The 15,619-nt window shown below is 35.9% G+C and overlaps 1 protein-coding gene across 3 annotated transcripts in view; it reads right to left on the bottom strand.

Annotated features, from left to right (window-relative positions):
• AKAP7 (A-kinase anchoring protein 7) overlaps nucleotides 1–15,619 on the bottom strand; it is a 97,221-nt gene that overhangs the window by 53,590 nt on the left and 28,012 nt on the right. For all 3 annotated transcript variants that reach the window (XM_016118397.2, XM_016118399.2, XM_016118395.2), the window contains exon 6: nucleotides 5,551–5,663. In XM_016118397.2, coding sequence (XP_015973883.2) covers nucleotides 5,551–5,663 — 113 coding nt within the window. The remainder of the gene's footprint in view (nucleotides 1–5,550; nucleotides 5,664–15,619) is intronic.

Here is a 15,619-nt window from a genome sequence, read left to right as displayed (position 1 = left end):
CTAATTGTAAACTTACTTAGTTTTTTCAATATATGGAAATAGATAACACAAAACATAAAGTTGACATATGCGTTAGAAACATAAGCGAGGCCACGAGCTATTAACAGAGGTCTCTGACACATGACAGATGACACAGCTGACTAATAGCACTTAGAATATCTCAGAAGAAATTATAATTCTATCTCACGGCAGATTTCACAGAATTTTTACTTTAAAAAAATCATTAAAACAAAAGGGGATGTATTGTATTTTATATACTGATTTTTACCTAAGGAAAATCCAAGGAGAATTCCATACTACAGTCTTAGATCTAACCCTGGTGATAATCAAAAAGACTCAACACAACTAAAAATTATGAGTAAGGCATTTGGCATTGAAAAGTTTAGGAATAGATGGCTAAAACAATTTGCTTTATCTCACACCAAGGATATTTTTAAGACAAACTTTTGTCTAGAACAATAAAGGCTCACCGATGCAGAGGCATCTGAAAGGTCTTCTTTTAGAGACCTGGCGATGGTAGTGGCAGAATAGTGTTCCAGGCTGCTCTGCCCAAGGCTTCCTCCTCTTTTGCCGCAGTGATAAACTGTTCTGAACAACATGGGCCCCTGAGAAAGTGGCCTGCTCTGCCTCTCTGCCACCAGCCAGCCCTGAGCTCCTTCGCTGCATCTGGAGGCACTCCCCTCCCAATCCGAAGGTGATACCTCTGAGAGCCATCTCCTCTGGGCCTCCTTTCACGATTTCAGAGCCTTCCTACAGTGGAGCCATCACCCTCTGGGCATGAAAATTTGCTGATGAATTCTGAGATCTGTCACCAATAGGCCTGCCCCTACTTTCACCCTGAAGGAAATTTTCATGCAAGTCCTACTGGTCCCAGTTGCTTCTGGACATGCACATAATTTGGTATTTACAGATTTCTCTATCTCCTAGTTTCATTAACAATGAAGTCTGTGATAGTTTACCCATGGTCATTGCTCTGTAGGATTTCCAGAAGTAAAAGATTCAGATTTAAATTGCTACCATCTTTCTATCAGTACTCAAAGACCTTTCTGCTTTCTGTCATTCTCCTTCAATGCGTACAAAGGCAATCTGTAGTCTAAAAAAAAAACATTCTCAGTGTGAAGCCAAATTAGCCTATATGGTAAAAATGCTTATCTTATAGATATTTCAGAATAGCACAGGAGTCAAGAGTCACTAAGACCAACCTCCTCCTTTCACTATGAGTAAACAGAGTTATCAAAAGAAGTAAGGAGATTTGTCCAAGATGAGACAACAGAGTGAAAACAAGAACACTTATGCTTCTTAAATTCATTACAGACTCCTTCAAGGAGGAATGGTCCTGAGTTTTGACATGGTTGAAAGGCCCATCATCATGCAGACCCAGGAATGGATGTCGCAGCCAAACTATACCAGAACGGTTAACAAATTCCTCAGAAAATGTGCTGTTTGACAGTTAAATAAGAATAAATAATGGTAGTGGGTGAGGAAAGACAAACAGCAGAGGGTCCTGGCTAAGGAAGGATGTAGAAGGTTGAGATTGGCTAACCTAGTACAGGATTTCATTACAATCTTGGTCCTGTATATTCGATCACAAGACAATTCAAGGACTGGGTTTTCCTTTTAATTGTAGCATTAGAACAGAATTTTCATCCATGTGCTCTTTTTTTCCTTATATGACTGCCCTATAAACTCTTCCCTACTTCCTCTCATTCTCATATGGTCCAATAACCCCTCCTCTCTTGCTTTGTGAATATAAAATTCTGTACTCAAAACAAACCAGCCCAAGCGACAGCAGTAGCTAATAATTTCAAAGATATTCTCATGGTCTGACTCTGAAAAACTGCTATAGGAAGGGCCAATTAATAAGTTATAGCTTTGATAATTTAAATGCTATATTAGCAATTTAAAAGTCATAAATCAAGAAAAATATCCAAAAAGCCCAGAATGTAATCTGTGTATAAAAATAATTGATCTACCCATGAAAAGATCACATTCGTTTCTTGAGGAATCTAGATCTGCATTAAGTGCTTATTTGATTTGAAACCGGTCTTCTTCTGCCACCAAGTGTTAGCACACCCTTCCAACCAGGAGGTTTCTGCAATGTTTAAATCACAGAAATACAAAGTCATTCAATGAGAAAAATAAATCCAAAAGAATGTACCATGAAAAGCATGAGTAGTAGAATAAGATTAACCATGTGAAACAAATATATTCTATGAAAACTATACAAATAACTTGAATTTTATATACTATTTCAGAGATATAGTAATTAAATAAATTTTCTGAGGCTTCATTCATTGATAGAAAAAAAACTATAACTTTGACAGCACGGCGATAACCAAAATTAGCTTTAAAATGCACGACTACTTTCAATATCTCTTATGTAATACACTCCACTAGAATTTCATGAAACTATGAATATGCAAAACTAACATATTGACTGTCTCTTGATGTTATCAAAGTATAAAGTTGCCTTGAAAAGTCTTACGTTACCCAGAATCTGAGTTTGAGAACTCAGTGCTCAAGCTTGGGAACCAGAATACCACGCTGTAGTAGAGGAAGTCCCACATCAGGAAATGTGAAGGAGAGTTTCTTTATTTTCAAAATTGTAAAGACAATCCATAGAACCTTCGGTTACCCCACCAAGCTTTTGGTTACTTTCTACTGAATGGTATTACCTGCAAAGAGGTGCCTAAGAGCAGATGGTATCCCAGAAGCCCAGGGAATTTTTCAGCCAACACTGAAACACCACTGGGAACTCTTCACGTTAGATCTTTACAATCACCCCAGTGGTGATGAACACTCATGCCCTGCACCAGACTTCTGTTCACATCCTTTATGCCAATGAGATGTTTTACCTTCGTGAACAGACCAATTATGGTTCCAGCTTTGAATCTTTATTTACATCAACATGGACAATAGCTTTTTAGGTCATTAAAAAATGACACGATCTGGTGAAAAAAATCAACTGAAGTACTACTGCAGAATCGATTATACCTTCAATAAAGAATAATGAATAACTCATCTATTTCACTATCTCGTAATCTACCTACAACAATCTAGAGCACTCCTCTACCAAGAACACTCCTTTTACCAATAATTACCATGTCTACCCTGACAGTAGTACCACTAGTATCTTAGGAGTACACCAGTATCTACTAACTACCCAAAATGATTTCTAGAGGACCCTCTAGCAGGTCAAAACAAAATATAAGGAATATACCAAATGGCACCAACCTTCAAAACAGAATCCTAGTGGGAGATATCATTAGGTCTTTTCTAAATACTCACTATGTTCCACCCATCCACACCACAAACTCAAGGAACATTCTTCAAGATAATGGAAAACCTTCATATAACTTGCCCATCTCTACTTCCTCCCACCAAGGATGAAAAAACAAGTAGTTAAAAATGTAGAAAAGTTTAAAAAAAAAAAAAGACAAAAGAGCCACATATTTTCAAACAATCTGCACTGCATTCCAAATGACAAAGCATAATAAAAATCCACTTTTATATATGCTGCCTTTTCATATTAGTTTTAACTTTAACACTGGAACCAATAATTTGCTGCATAAAGAAAATGCTGGATATTTATTTAAGCCTGCAGGTCTCAGAGTATACAGCAGGTCCTCAAATACCATCATTTCATTTAATGTTGATGAGATGCCACAGGAACTTCACTCTTGTTTATATCAGTTAGCCTATGGGAAAATTGGTTTCATTATACCTCCTATCGCCAAAGTTCTAAGAACCTATCGACAACGTTCAGTGGGAACTTACTGTACTACTATGCAGATCACCTGGATCAGAATCACCTGTGGCACTTATTTGAACATCAAAAGTCAAGGTCAGTAGATCTGTCCAACTGCAGATTTGAAGTTAGAGGGTAGAAATCTGCAGCTCCGCCAGGCACCCGGGCGACTCATGAATCCAAAAGTTTAAGATATACTTTCTTAAGCATTCAGAAACATTAAATATCATAGTAGTAAACAGAAACAGAGTCATTCTGTAAATTAAAAGAAAAAATTCTGATTTGGTTTTCTAAAAAAGCAGTAAAGTCAAAATTTATTTTCTAAAGACTGTATTCTAGTCTAAACAAAATGTAATGTGATTTAGAGTTTATTCAAGGAGGGACTGTTTCTATTTTGATCGTAACTCTAAGCCCAGCACCCAGTGTCTGGCACAGTAGGTACTAAATAAAGATTTGTTGAGTTAATATGATGTGGACCAGGGAGCTCCTCAGATACAGAGATTAATTTGGATAAAGGGGATGTGGCCAGTGGGAGGGGAAAATGAGAGACTCAGAATAAGTAAGATAGATAATGAGTAAAAGAGTAAACTGTCAGTCTACAAGTTTTACCAGTTTTTAACATTCCAAATGTCGAAATCTATTATTTACATGTTATTTGTACCTAAATATTTTGGAATGGCACCTAATATAGTTTTAGGGGCATAGTTATCAAAAAAGAAAAAAAAAACATGCAAGATCTCCTTTTCTCAAAATATTTACAATATCTCAAGATATATTTACAATAGTCTGTAGAAAATTCATAAGCACAGGATGGTCAATCGCCTCAACACATTTTATAGGACAAAAAGACTATCTGAGCACAGAGACATTAAATACAAAATGTGCCAAATTCAGAAAAAAAAGGTCTACTTACTAATAAATCTGACCTTCATTTATACAGCTGCAAATCAGTCTTAACTGCAGCCAACTGTCATGGAGAGCAGGAGTGAATATTAAACTGCATGCCCATCTCCAGAACTCTGGTATATCAGAGCAGGTAAGCAGATGTCTTAATTTGCATTGGAAACTCCCTAGGCTGAAATGGGAAAAACAATGAAGGGCACTCTTAAGATTCCAGGAAAAATGCTCATGAATCCAGAAGAAGGTCAAAAGTTATCCCAACCTCTGAGGGAGGAAGGAGTGGCCTAAGAATGCAGAAAGTCACCCTGAGATAAAGTCAAGAAACTTGTCCCTTGGCCTGTGCACTGTTGACCATCCTCAGGGAGAATACTTTCAAGTACAGGGGTCTTTTCAGTTACCCTCCTGCAAGTCCCAGGAACACCTGCTCCAAACTCTCAATGTAGACAACTGCGAAAGAGCAAGGTGGTCTTTGGAAACCTTGAATGAGCTACATAAAGGAGGTGAAAAAGCTTGTCCCGCCCTGAAGAACCCAGTTGCAGTGAGCAGTACCAGTGGATGCAGGTCAATGGAGGAAGCTTTCTTTGAGAGCAGCAGGATGTAAACAATCATATGCAAAGAAAGAAGCAAAATAAAACTCTGGCGCCACCTCAAGGCTCTTCGAGGGATGAAGCAGATGTGGCAATAGACGAAGCAGCAGCCACCGTGGGTACAGGTGGCGGAGCCTCCACAGAGGCTCGTGAGCCAACTCAGCATCCTTGGGAATTAGAACTAAACTGGCTTGTAATCCCATGAGCAATAGTGGTAGGGTGTCAAAACCACGACATGTGTCACTCATAGCCTCAACAATGCTTAAGTCTGGGGTAGGTGGTAAAACAAGGCTTACACGAAAAACGTCCACTCACCTTCTTCCGGAGCCATGGTGTTTTGTACAATTTCATGAAGGTTAAATGAGGCTTGAAACTTCTGCTTTCTCCTGCCAAGATGCCTTTTTCTTGAAATGTCCTTTTTGCAGTCTCTGAAAGAAATTTTTTAAAAAGAAAACATAAAACATGCTACTAATAATACATGGCTATCTTTATAAAAATGGCAATTTGAAAAATAACAAATTATCTCATAATGAAGATTAGTTTATATACCTATCTGAGATGCTGTTTTTTAAAAAGACAGAAAAAAACACATGTATGATAACAAACATTTATGAAAGTTAAATCTGCACTAATTTCAAGCTTTGGGTAAAGCACACAAAAACAACAAACTGAAAGGCAAACTTTTAATAAATGAAATAACTGTTTAGGTGATAAGATGTTGATTTTCAATGAATATACCAGTGGTGTCGATATGTATTTAAAAAGGACTAGCTTATCTGTAATTCTTCATATCTAAAACTTCTGCTTCTGCCAAAGATGGAATAACAGGAATCAGATTTGCCCTCCCATCTGTAACAACCAATAAAAGGACAATTATGAAACAATGGTTTGCAAGACACTGTACATCAGTCAATGCAGGTCAGTGAACACCGAGAGATGAGAAACAAACAAGATGAGCCCTTTGACTGCCCAGCTTACATATGTGAGTGTTTGGCCCCTGTGCAAAGAGCAGAAACCCAGATGGCGCCCAGTCACCTCACTGGGGTCATGAAAAAAGAGCCGAGAGTAGGACAGGCCAAGGCATCTGGAGATCACAGGACAGAGTACTAGAGAAGTGAGATCTGCACAGTGAGAAAAGTCTAGAGAGTTGCAAAGGGTTCCCCTTGAGTATTCAGCTAGCACAGAACAACATACATATGTGAGCAAACTATGTAAGGAATGTCCTTAAAAACTCTCCACTTCAAGTCATTTTTCTTCTTTTCTATGGTAATAAAGAAAGTTAAGCAATAGACCATTAAAATGACAAGAAAACACTGGTTCTCAGTTGCAAGCAACAGATGACAACCTTGCCTGAGCTAAGCAGGAAAGGAATCTAAATTAGAACATTGTGAGGACTACAGCACGAGGCTGGAAGGCTCTGGTGCCAAGGAGATCGTGAGAGTTATGCTGGAGAACAGACCCAGTGACACCACACACCTCCCAGCTGATGCTACCGAAACGGTGTGAGGCACAGAAAGGGCTAGAACTGCTGCCACCCGCCTTAGACTGGTGGCGGGACAATACAACCTATCCTGAGAATGGATTCTGCACCATTCTTTTTTGTTCAAGTTACTAGATTCCAATTCGAAGTCTAGGCCAAAGCAAGATCATGTTTCTAGCACTGAAGGAATCTGTGAAAGAATGTATTTGACATGGAAGATGTTGGAGAAGAGTTAAGATGTTGGGCAGCCAAAAAAGAAAGGCAATGGTCCAGCATACATGGGTTTTAAAACAAGAGTGTACTGATAATAATTACCATTGTAATTTACTTATCAACTTTCAGTTCATATAAATTGCAAACAGGTATATCTTTTCTCCATTACCATGTCACAACCCAGCTTTGGCCCTCTCTATTTTGGCATATTCTCAACTGTTTTATATAGACCTGGAGTTAAAATGTTAGGCTGAATCATACAAACCTGTTGTTTTTTGGAGTCAAAAACAAACACTGGCAATGTCTGATGGTGTAACATATATCATGGTAAACTAACTTATTAAGTTCCTAGTATTTGAGTGAAGGCATTAGGGCATATTTTGTAAGTCTTCAAGTATTTGAGGAATTATCACATAAAGGAACTTCTGATAGAAATTTAGTGACATGTTTATACCATCAGAAAACAGAAATATCATGAAGGTATGAAAATAAAAATTCGTTTGTTCAGTCATTTACTGAGCACTTCTCATATGTCAGGCACATTATCTGCTAAAGACAGCGAACATGTCCCTGCTTTCATGGAGCTTGTAGTCTCATGGGATAGAGTTCAGCCCCATAAAGAGAAGGACTTAATTGTCAGAATTATCAACACATACAAGAGATATAAAAAAAGGAATTAACAGAAATTAAAATAGTAGGCATTTGCATTGTTCATTACTGTATACATTGGTTTTTACATATTTTATTTGACATAACAATCTTATTATCAATTGATTCTGAAGAAACATTTTTCAATTTACTGATTTCAGTTACATCAAATTTTGACCCAAGAGTTCTCATTATTCACTCGGCCTGAAATCATTGATGGTGGCTATCTATTCACAAGATTATTTTAAATAATATTTGTCACAAAAAGTACATTTAATTTTTGTTAATGTGTTTTTCTAGTACAGATATTCTCTAGGTACACAAAAACAAGGAAAAATAAAATGCTGCCTTTTTGAAAAGTACTTTCCAGTATTGATTTTATATTCCTAACACAGTATAATCTATGGCTTGGCTAAAGTATTGGGTAATGGTTATTGGAATATCATTCTTGAGATAAGAGTTTTTGCTAGTGTGGAAACAACATGTCATTTTCATCTATGTAAATGTATGTTCTGGAAGAGCAGCTTATGAATAATGAGATTATTCAATTCCTCCTAATATGACAGATATTCCTTCAAGCACTAAACAGAAAATCACAGAGCTAATACATCAGATATCCTTCAAAAGTTAGCTAAGAATGCTTCCTAAATATATTTACCTTATAGCTAAAGATGCAAATTGTCTGAAAAACAATTTCTTAAAATATTTTTTAAATACCAGGAGACTTCGCTATATAATAGAACACTAAAAGGAATAATTTAATAAAGAAATGATACTTTTGTTATCCTAACAAATAGTTTTACATCAGATTTTTTGTGGGTTTTTTTTTTTTTTTTTGCATCTATTCACCAAATATTTATTGAGCATGCTAGGTACTGAGAAGTTTTATCTTTTTTTTTAAGATATATATATATATATGTGTGTGTGTATATATATATATATATATAATATGTGAGATTTTCTTCAGATGAACTCTTTTAAATATATAGAAAGAATAAATGTGTACCTAAATGTAAAGAAGTTGCTAAAAGTTGTCTCAACATAAACTGTAACAGATCAATTTTAATAAAAATCATGTATTTTTAATTATACCTACTTTCTAGCAACGAAAATATTTATTCTCCTTTTTCTACCTTTTGCTATTTTTCCCTTTTTCTAAAATTGTGAAAGGTATTTATATGATAGCATGATCTATAATTTGAGAATAAGCACAAAGGTTTATTTTTTATTGAGGTATACAAAGAGGTTTATTAATAAGAACAATCTAGCATACTAATGTAAATTAGGTGGTCCTAATATATTCTTAAATCTATATATTCTATTTCAGTATGTTGATGCAACATAAATAATAAGTTACATTTTGGTTTTAAAAAGACTATTTGTGATTAAACAATACACCATACAATAGGAAGTGGTAAGTTCTTTCTATGGCTTCCAGTTGAGAAATACTTTCTAATACCATTGTAAGCTATAATAAAATTATGTAACATATAATATGAAAAATCTCAATAGAATCACTTTTTAGCCATCTAAAGCTTTAAAGAAAGAAAAACCAACTTTTTTTTTGTCATTCCTATGTTATTATTACTTAAAGGATTCTTATTTCCATATGCTGTTTAAACTGTTTCATTTTAAATGGTTTTTGTAAGTCATCTAAACATAAAGAAAAACCGGCATAATGTTAAAGCCAACTTCAATTTCAAAATTTAACTCATCGATTTAAATAGATATTTCCAATTAATTGCTGTGTAAAATTATCAAATAGAATTTTTAAATGTCTCATTCTTAAAAGCAAGCCTTTAAAATTACACCTCGATACCAGAGGAATAACATTCATTCCACTAAAATTGAGAAAAAAAGATAACAAAATTGAGCATTTTAACACCGACCCAGTTCTATTATTCAACTTGTGTTCTTGGACAAGTCATTTAACCTTGACAATAACAGTGACGAGGCCATAAGTTATCTCTCAGGTCCCTTCCTATCCTAATAACCAGCTAACCCAAGCTCCAGAACATCATCCATAGGGGATTCTAGATACCAGGACTGGATTTTATTTTCATGTAAAGATTTAGACACGAATATAAATAAGGGAAGAGAGATTATCTAAGGTTAAATATTCCTTCAATTAGACTCTCATGTTTATACCTACTTTTTTTATTGGTTTATACATCTGTTAAAAAATATTTATCAAACTTCTATTATGTATCATGCTCTGAGAACAAAGATGAAAGATTCCCTTAAAGGGTTTTCACTCTAGTTAAGAAAGATTTCTAAACAACCAAATGCTATGTGATATTAGTTTCTACAGTAGATATTTACCTATAGGCTATGGGAGGATTAAAGAAGAAAACGGTCATTGCTACTTTGAAGATCAGAAAAAGCCTTTATTTTGGAAGTGAAACTTGGAGTTAGTCTTATAAAAGATCAGTGATGCAAACTGGAAAAGCAATTAAGCAAACAATTGCACTAATAATAGTAGCAAAAATAATAAAATACTTAGGAATAAACTTTAACAAGGAGGCAAAAAAACTTACAAAATGGTGCTGAAAGAAATTAAAGAAGATACAAATAAATGGAAAGACATTTCCTGTTCATGGACTGGAAGACGATGTTACTAAGATGTTAATACTATCCAAAATGATCTATAGTCCCTTTCAAATGTAATCCCTATCAAAATTCCAATGGTGCTTCTGGAAGAAACAGAAAAATCATCCTAAAATTCACCTGGAATCTCATGGTATTTGAGTAGGTTGTAACCTACGGCTGTAGGAGATTAAAAAAAGGAAAGTAAGCACAGCTAAAGAATTGGAGGCAAATAATACAGGCTACTCTTTTAAAGATGTTGGTTAGCAAGAGGAGGAGAGGTACAATGCAGAAGCTAGTGGGAGATTCAAGATCAAGGAAGAGTATTTTTTTTGTTGTTATTTCTCAGGCTTTTTGTTACTCGTTTATTAATTTGTTCAAGGATAGGAAAGATGATATCAAGTTAATAAAATAGGGGGAAACGACCTGAAGAAAAGAAAAGGTTAAAAATACAAACATGCAGGAGAGAGAAGAAATTACTGGAGCAAGTTCCAGATTATAACTATCAGATCAAGAACACAGCTGAAGAGATTAGTGTTAAGTAGATACAAGACACCTCTTTTCCTAAGACTATATGGCATTCCAAGAGCCAAATGCAGTAGCAGATAGGGACTTAGTACAGGGACTTGAATTAAGCAGGTCCCAGCCTCATTGTTACCTGTTAAGGTAGCTCTGGATAGGAGGCTTGCTGCTGAGTTTGGAAAACACACTTGCAATAGATTCAATCTACATGACTATGATTTCTTCATTTTCTCATTCATTTGGTAAATACTTATTAATGCTTTTCATGTGTCACATACTATAGAAGGCACCAGGTAAACAATGGTCACCAAAACAGTCACAGTCCTTCTCGTGGAGCTTAATTCAGTAAAAAAGGCAGTCAAACAAATAGAAAATTTTGTAATTACAACTTGGGATAAGACCTATGAAGGAAACACACTGGTTATAATCATAGAGAAGTTACTTATAAAGATACAGGGGACAGGGAAAGATTCTCCAAGGTGGTGAGATTTAAGAGCTAAAAAATGAAAAGGGCCAAACGGAGGGTCTAGTCAGGCATTTGCAAAAGTTCTATAGAAGAAACTGTTGAGTCCCAGTATCTGAAAGGGGGCAGTGTAACTGGAGCATAGTGGGCAAGGAGAGGGAACATGATAAGAAATGTAGGCAGTAGACCAGACCACAAAGAATACTGTAGGCCATACCAAGGAGTCTGGATTTTATTTTGCCCTGGTGTTGGGGCAAAAAGCAAATGACTGAACTGATCTAACATCGGTGCTTGCCAGCCAGGTCAAACAGAACAGGAACACAAGACACCCAAAAAAGCCCTCAAGAGAGTCATGCACCACGAGGCCTTGACCAATTTAACAAGGAATAAACTACATTGGCCAGGACGAGGAGATCAGAGGCCTCAGTGAGGTTCCGGAGCATGAGCAGTAATGCAGGAAATAAAATAGTAAGAGGGGTGGGAAGTTATGGTGATAGATAGCTATCAGAAACAGAATAGCTCTGGCAGACGAACAGTCAAAGGTTTCACAGTGCCGATGAGCTGCTGGAGCGGAGCACAGGTGTAGGGCGCTACTGTCAAAGAAGTCGAGAGATTTTAAGAAAAGTAATAGTTGTGATGGTAGGAGTGTGAGGGGTATTTTTTATTATTATTATTATTATTATTATTGTTATTATTACTAATGATAATAGCTATCATCTACTTAACATTATATGTGTGCCAAACATTGTGTTAACACTTTCTGTATGTCACCTCATTTTGAGAACGGTTACTATTATGTTCATTTTACAAATAGGAACTGAAGGATTGAAAGGTTAAGTAAACTGCTTACAGCCATGCAGCTGCTGGCAAGCTGTGCAGGGACAGAGAGACAGTTCTGAGCAGCCCCACAGCATCCTTTGAGCCAGGATGGTTGGATGACTGGGCTAATGGTGATACAGCAAGCAACGTGAGCTAAGGAACAAAGCCCTTAGAAAGCAAAAGAAAATACTCCAACAACAGCAAAAAAAAAAGAGGAAGAGAGAGAGTGAGAGGAAGGGGTAGAGGGTAATCAAACCCGACAGCATGAACCACCAATATGAAAAGACTTTTGAGTGAGGGTACTACAGGGACAAAGCAACAGAGAACTAAGAGAATGTGGATGGCATCTCTGGGCACCGTGGTACGAAGAGTTTGGCGGAATGGGCAACCTTCACCCACAGGAAGCTGGGATCTCAGATGAAAGGCAGGCTTTGGCTAAGGCAAGAAGGTAAAGGGGTGTTTGTGACAACTGTTTAGGAGTCCACTGCTAATCTACAGTGTAACAGACTAGTAGAGTGGTTAAGAACACAGAATCAGGAGAAGGGGGGAGGGCAAAATGGGTGAAAGTGGTCAAAAGTACAAACTTCCAGTTATAAAAGAAATAAGTCATGGAGATGTAACATACTGCATGATGACAATAATTACTAATGCTGTATTGCATATAACTACTATGTGTGCTGATGGATATTAACTAGACCTACTGCACTGATCATTTCACAATATATACAAATATTAAATCAGTAGGTTGTATACCTGTAATTAATATGATGTAATATGTCAATTATACCTCAACAAAACATTCTAACAGAGGAAGAACAAAATAAATTATGATGAAACAAAATATCATACAACCAGTAAAAGTAATGCTTTTGGAGACTATTTCATGATGATGATAATAATAGCTAACATTTATTGACTGAGCATTTACTCTGTACCTAATGCTGTTTATTATGTATACATCACACTTATAATAAATAATAAATTTTAAAAGAGCATAGAATCTGGACCAGACTACCTTGATTTGAGGCTTTATCACTTACTACCAAATTATTTGATCTCTTTGTGCCTCATTTTCCCTATACGTAAAGTGGAAGTAATAATAATGGTCCCCACCTCATAGGTCTAAGATTAAATAAGTGAACATTTCTAAGATTAGAATGACATGTGGCACAAAGTAAATCCATTTAAGTGTTTGATTGAAAATCAAGTAAAATAAAGGAAAGGATGTAGGGAACCAGAATATGTCACTCCAAAATATGCTTTGTCATAAGGATTATTTTGAGCTAAAGGTAAATGAGAATTGATGCAGAAATAAACCTTCTCAGAGTTCCCTTATCTGACTAAAATCAGGCACTTCTGAAAAATGAGGACTGCCCCAAATCCCCTCTCCCGGGAAAGTTTTATGGCCAAAGTGGACCTGCACGAACAAATCTTACTCCGTTAGAGCTCCCCTCTCCATCCAATATATTCACCTTCCCACAATTTGTCACCTTTAAAAGCCTAAAAACCTTTTTTCTTGTCACTTTTCTATAAATTTATTGTTCCTCTGTCAAGATGCTCTATTAGCCCATGTTTTGACCACCCTTTTGAGTTACTTTTGACTGAGGTTTCTCCCACGTGATGAGTATTGCACACATTAATACATTTCATTTTTCTCGTTAATCTTTTTTTCACTCTAATTTTACAGAGTCCCTGGGGGAGAATCTAAGAGGGTAGAAGGAAAAATAGTTTTCCTCATGTACAGGGACAATGGAAAGCATTAAAAGAGAGGTGAGAAAGGAAAAGGAGTACAGAGGCCCCAAGCCTGGAGGGGCCTGTGCACAAAGGGTGTCGACAGAGGCTCCGATGGTCCTCCATGTGCAGGGCTGTGATTCAGACACCCGAATGGAGAGAAACAGCAGTCTTTGCTTAGTTCTTAACAAAGTCTGGCTAAGGTGGTCTGATGTTTCTGAAGACGGCCTAGCCCAGGACATTATGGGGAACAGTCAGCAGGCTGCTGAATAACTGCCTTCCTGGGGTGATTACAAGTCCAAGACTTCATGCAGTAACAGAGCAGCCTAGAAAGGCCCAAACATACCAGCAACCGAACAGATTCCCCACAAGGAGCAGAAAGCACAGGGCGTATTCTCTCCATCTTTTGGGGGAAATGAGAATCAAAAAAAGAGAAAGCGTAATGTTCAAATGAATATCCTAAAACCTTTTATTTTTCCTTTTATGAGATCATTAAATGTGGAATCTTTTATCATGTTAACCTAGTATACTTTTCTTATTTACAAAAAATGTGTGAGGACTATCACCATTCGAGTAGGCTAAATTTTTAGCAATCTCTCAATCTAACATACTTCTTAACACAATTATGTTTCACTGAAAAAGAAATCACATATTCATTTCTTTGCAAAAAGCTTTTCAGTGCAATTCATCATTGTGAAATGTGGAGAAATGACATATAAGCACCAAATGTTCAATATCTTCTTAGCTTTATGTGCTACTATGCAATGCTAAGAAAGAAGTGATGCTGTTTTATTATGGAAAAACAGGATCACTCAAGGTCAAAATAGGAAGCTGAGACACAGAATCTCTGATGTCATCCACCTTCCCAGCTCTCTGAAGCAGCTACCACCATAAACCTACACGCATGTGATGTACAAGACGGGCTTGGTCTCTTTGTACCAGCATCTGCCAAAAATAAGTTAGTGGCACATCTGGATGCATAACTGAAGTATTGACGTTAAAACCTGATCAATTCAGATTCTATTAGTTTAAAACGTATAATAATTTTCTTCAATTTTACACATTAAAAGTTCTAAATTACTCATTATCCTGCAAATTTTCAGTAATAAGTTCAAATATGAGTGTCTAAAATCCAGTCCTTTTTTTCAAAATATATATGACTTCAAAAATTTTTCTTTTAACTTGTGCATTTTAAACTATGAAAATTAAATAACTCTGACTATTCATGAATTACAATTTTCAATATTTTTCAAGTTAGTTTTACATCAATGTTCTTAAACTTAACTTCTTTATCGATACTTTAATAATTAAATTTATGTTCTTTAAAAATTCTCTTGCTTTCCATTAAGTCAGTCTAGCTCTGCCTCCATTATTTGGAATAGATAAGATTTTAACATTCCTGTACACACTGCAAAGTTCTGTACTCCAGTCAATGGAATATATTCTTCTAAAATGTTGGACTACATCATTTGAATAAACCATTTATAAAATACAACACAAAAATAAATATCACATTATTTTATTGATACTGTTGAACAAAAGCAATACTAATCCTGAGGAATTCTTGGAAAAATAAATCTAATGGAGCAAAATATTGACAAAAATTCTATATACTGAATATTCTAACTATCTGAAAAATATATAAATGGAGACTCCAACTAGTCTTCAATGAAAACTTTCCATATATATATTCAAATATTTAGATTTCTTATGAAAGTCCAGAAAACCTATAATCAAAAGTAACAGTATGATATACACGTAATAGACTAAAAGCAAGTATAACAAACTGCTTTATACGAGGGGGACAGAGTATTGTTCTCCCTCTATTTTTCATTTTTTGGTAACATTTTGTTTAAATTTTTAGAAAAGTGTATGTATACTAAAGCAACAGTCTTTGGCATAAAGAAAGGAGTTACAGGGGC

Source organism: Rousettus aegyptiacus, unplaced genomic scaffold, assembly GCF_014176215.1.
Source record: "Rousettus aegyptiacus isolate mRouAeg1 unplaced genomic scaffold, mRouAeg1.p scaffold_m13_p_1, whole genome shotgun sequence".
Classification (NCBI taxonomy): domain Eukaryota; kingdom Metazoa; phylum Chordata; class Mammalia; order Chiroptera; family Pteropodidae; genus Rousettus; species Rousettus aegyptiacus.
The sequence above is the reverse complement of the archived record's forward strand: the minus strand, read 5'-3'. Positions and strand labels throughout refer to the sequence as shown.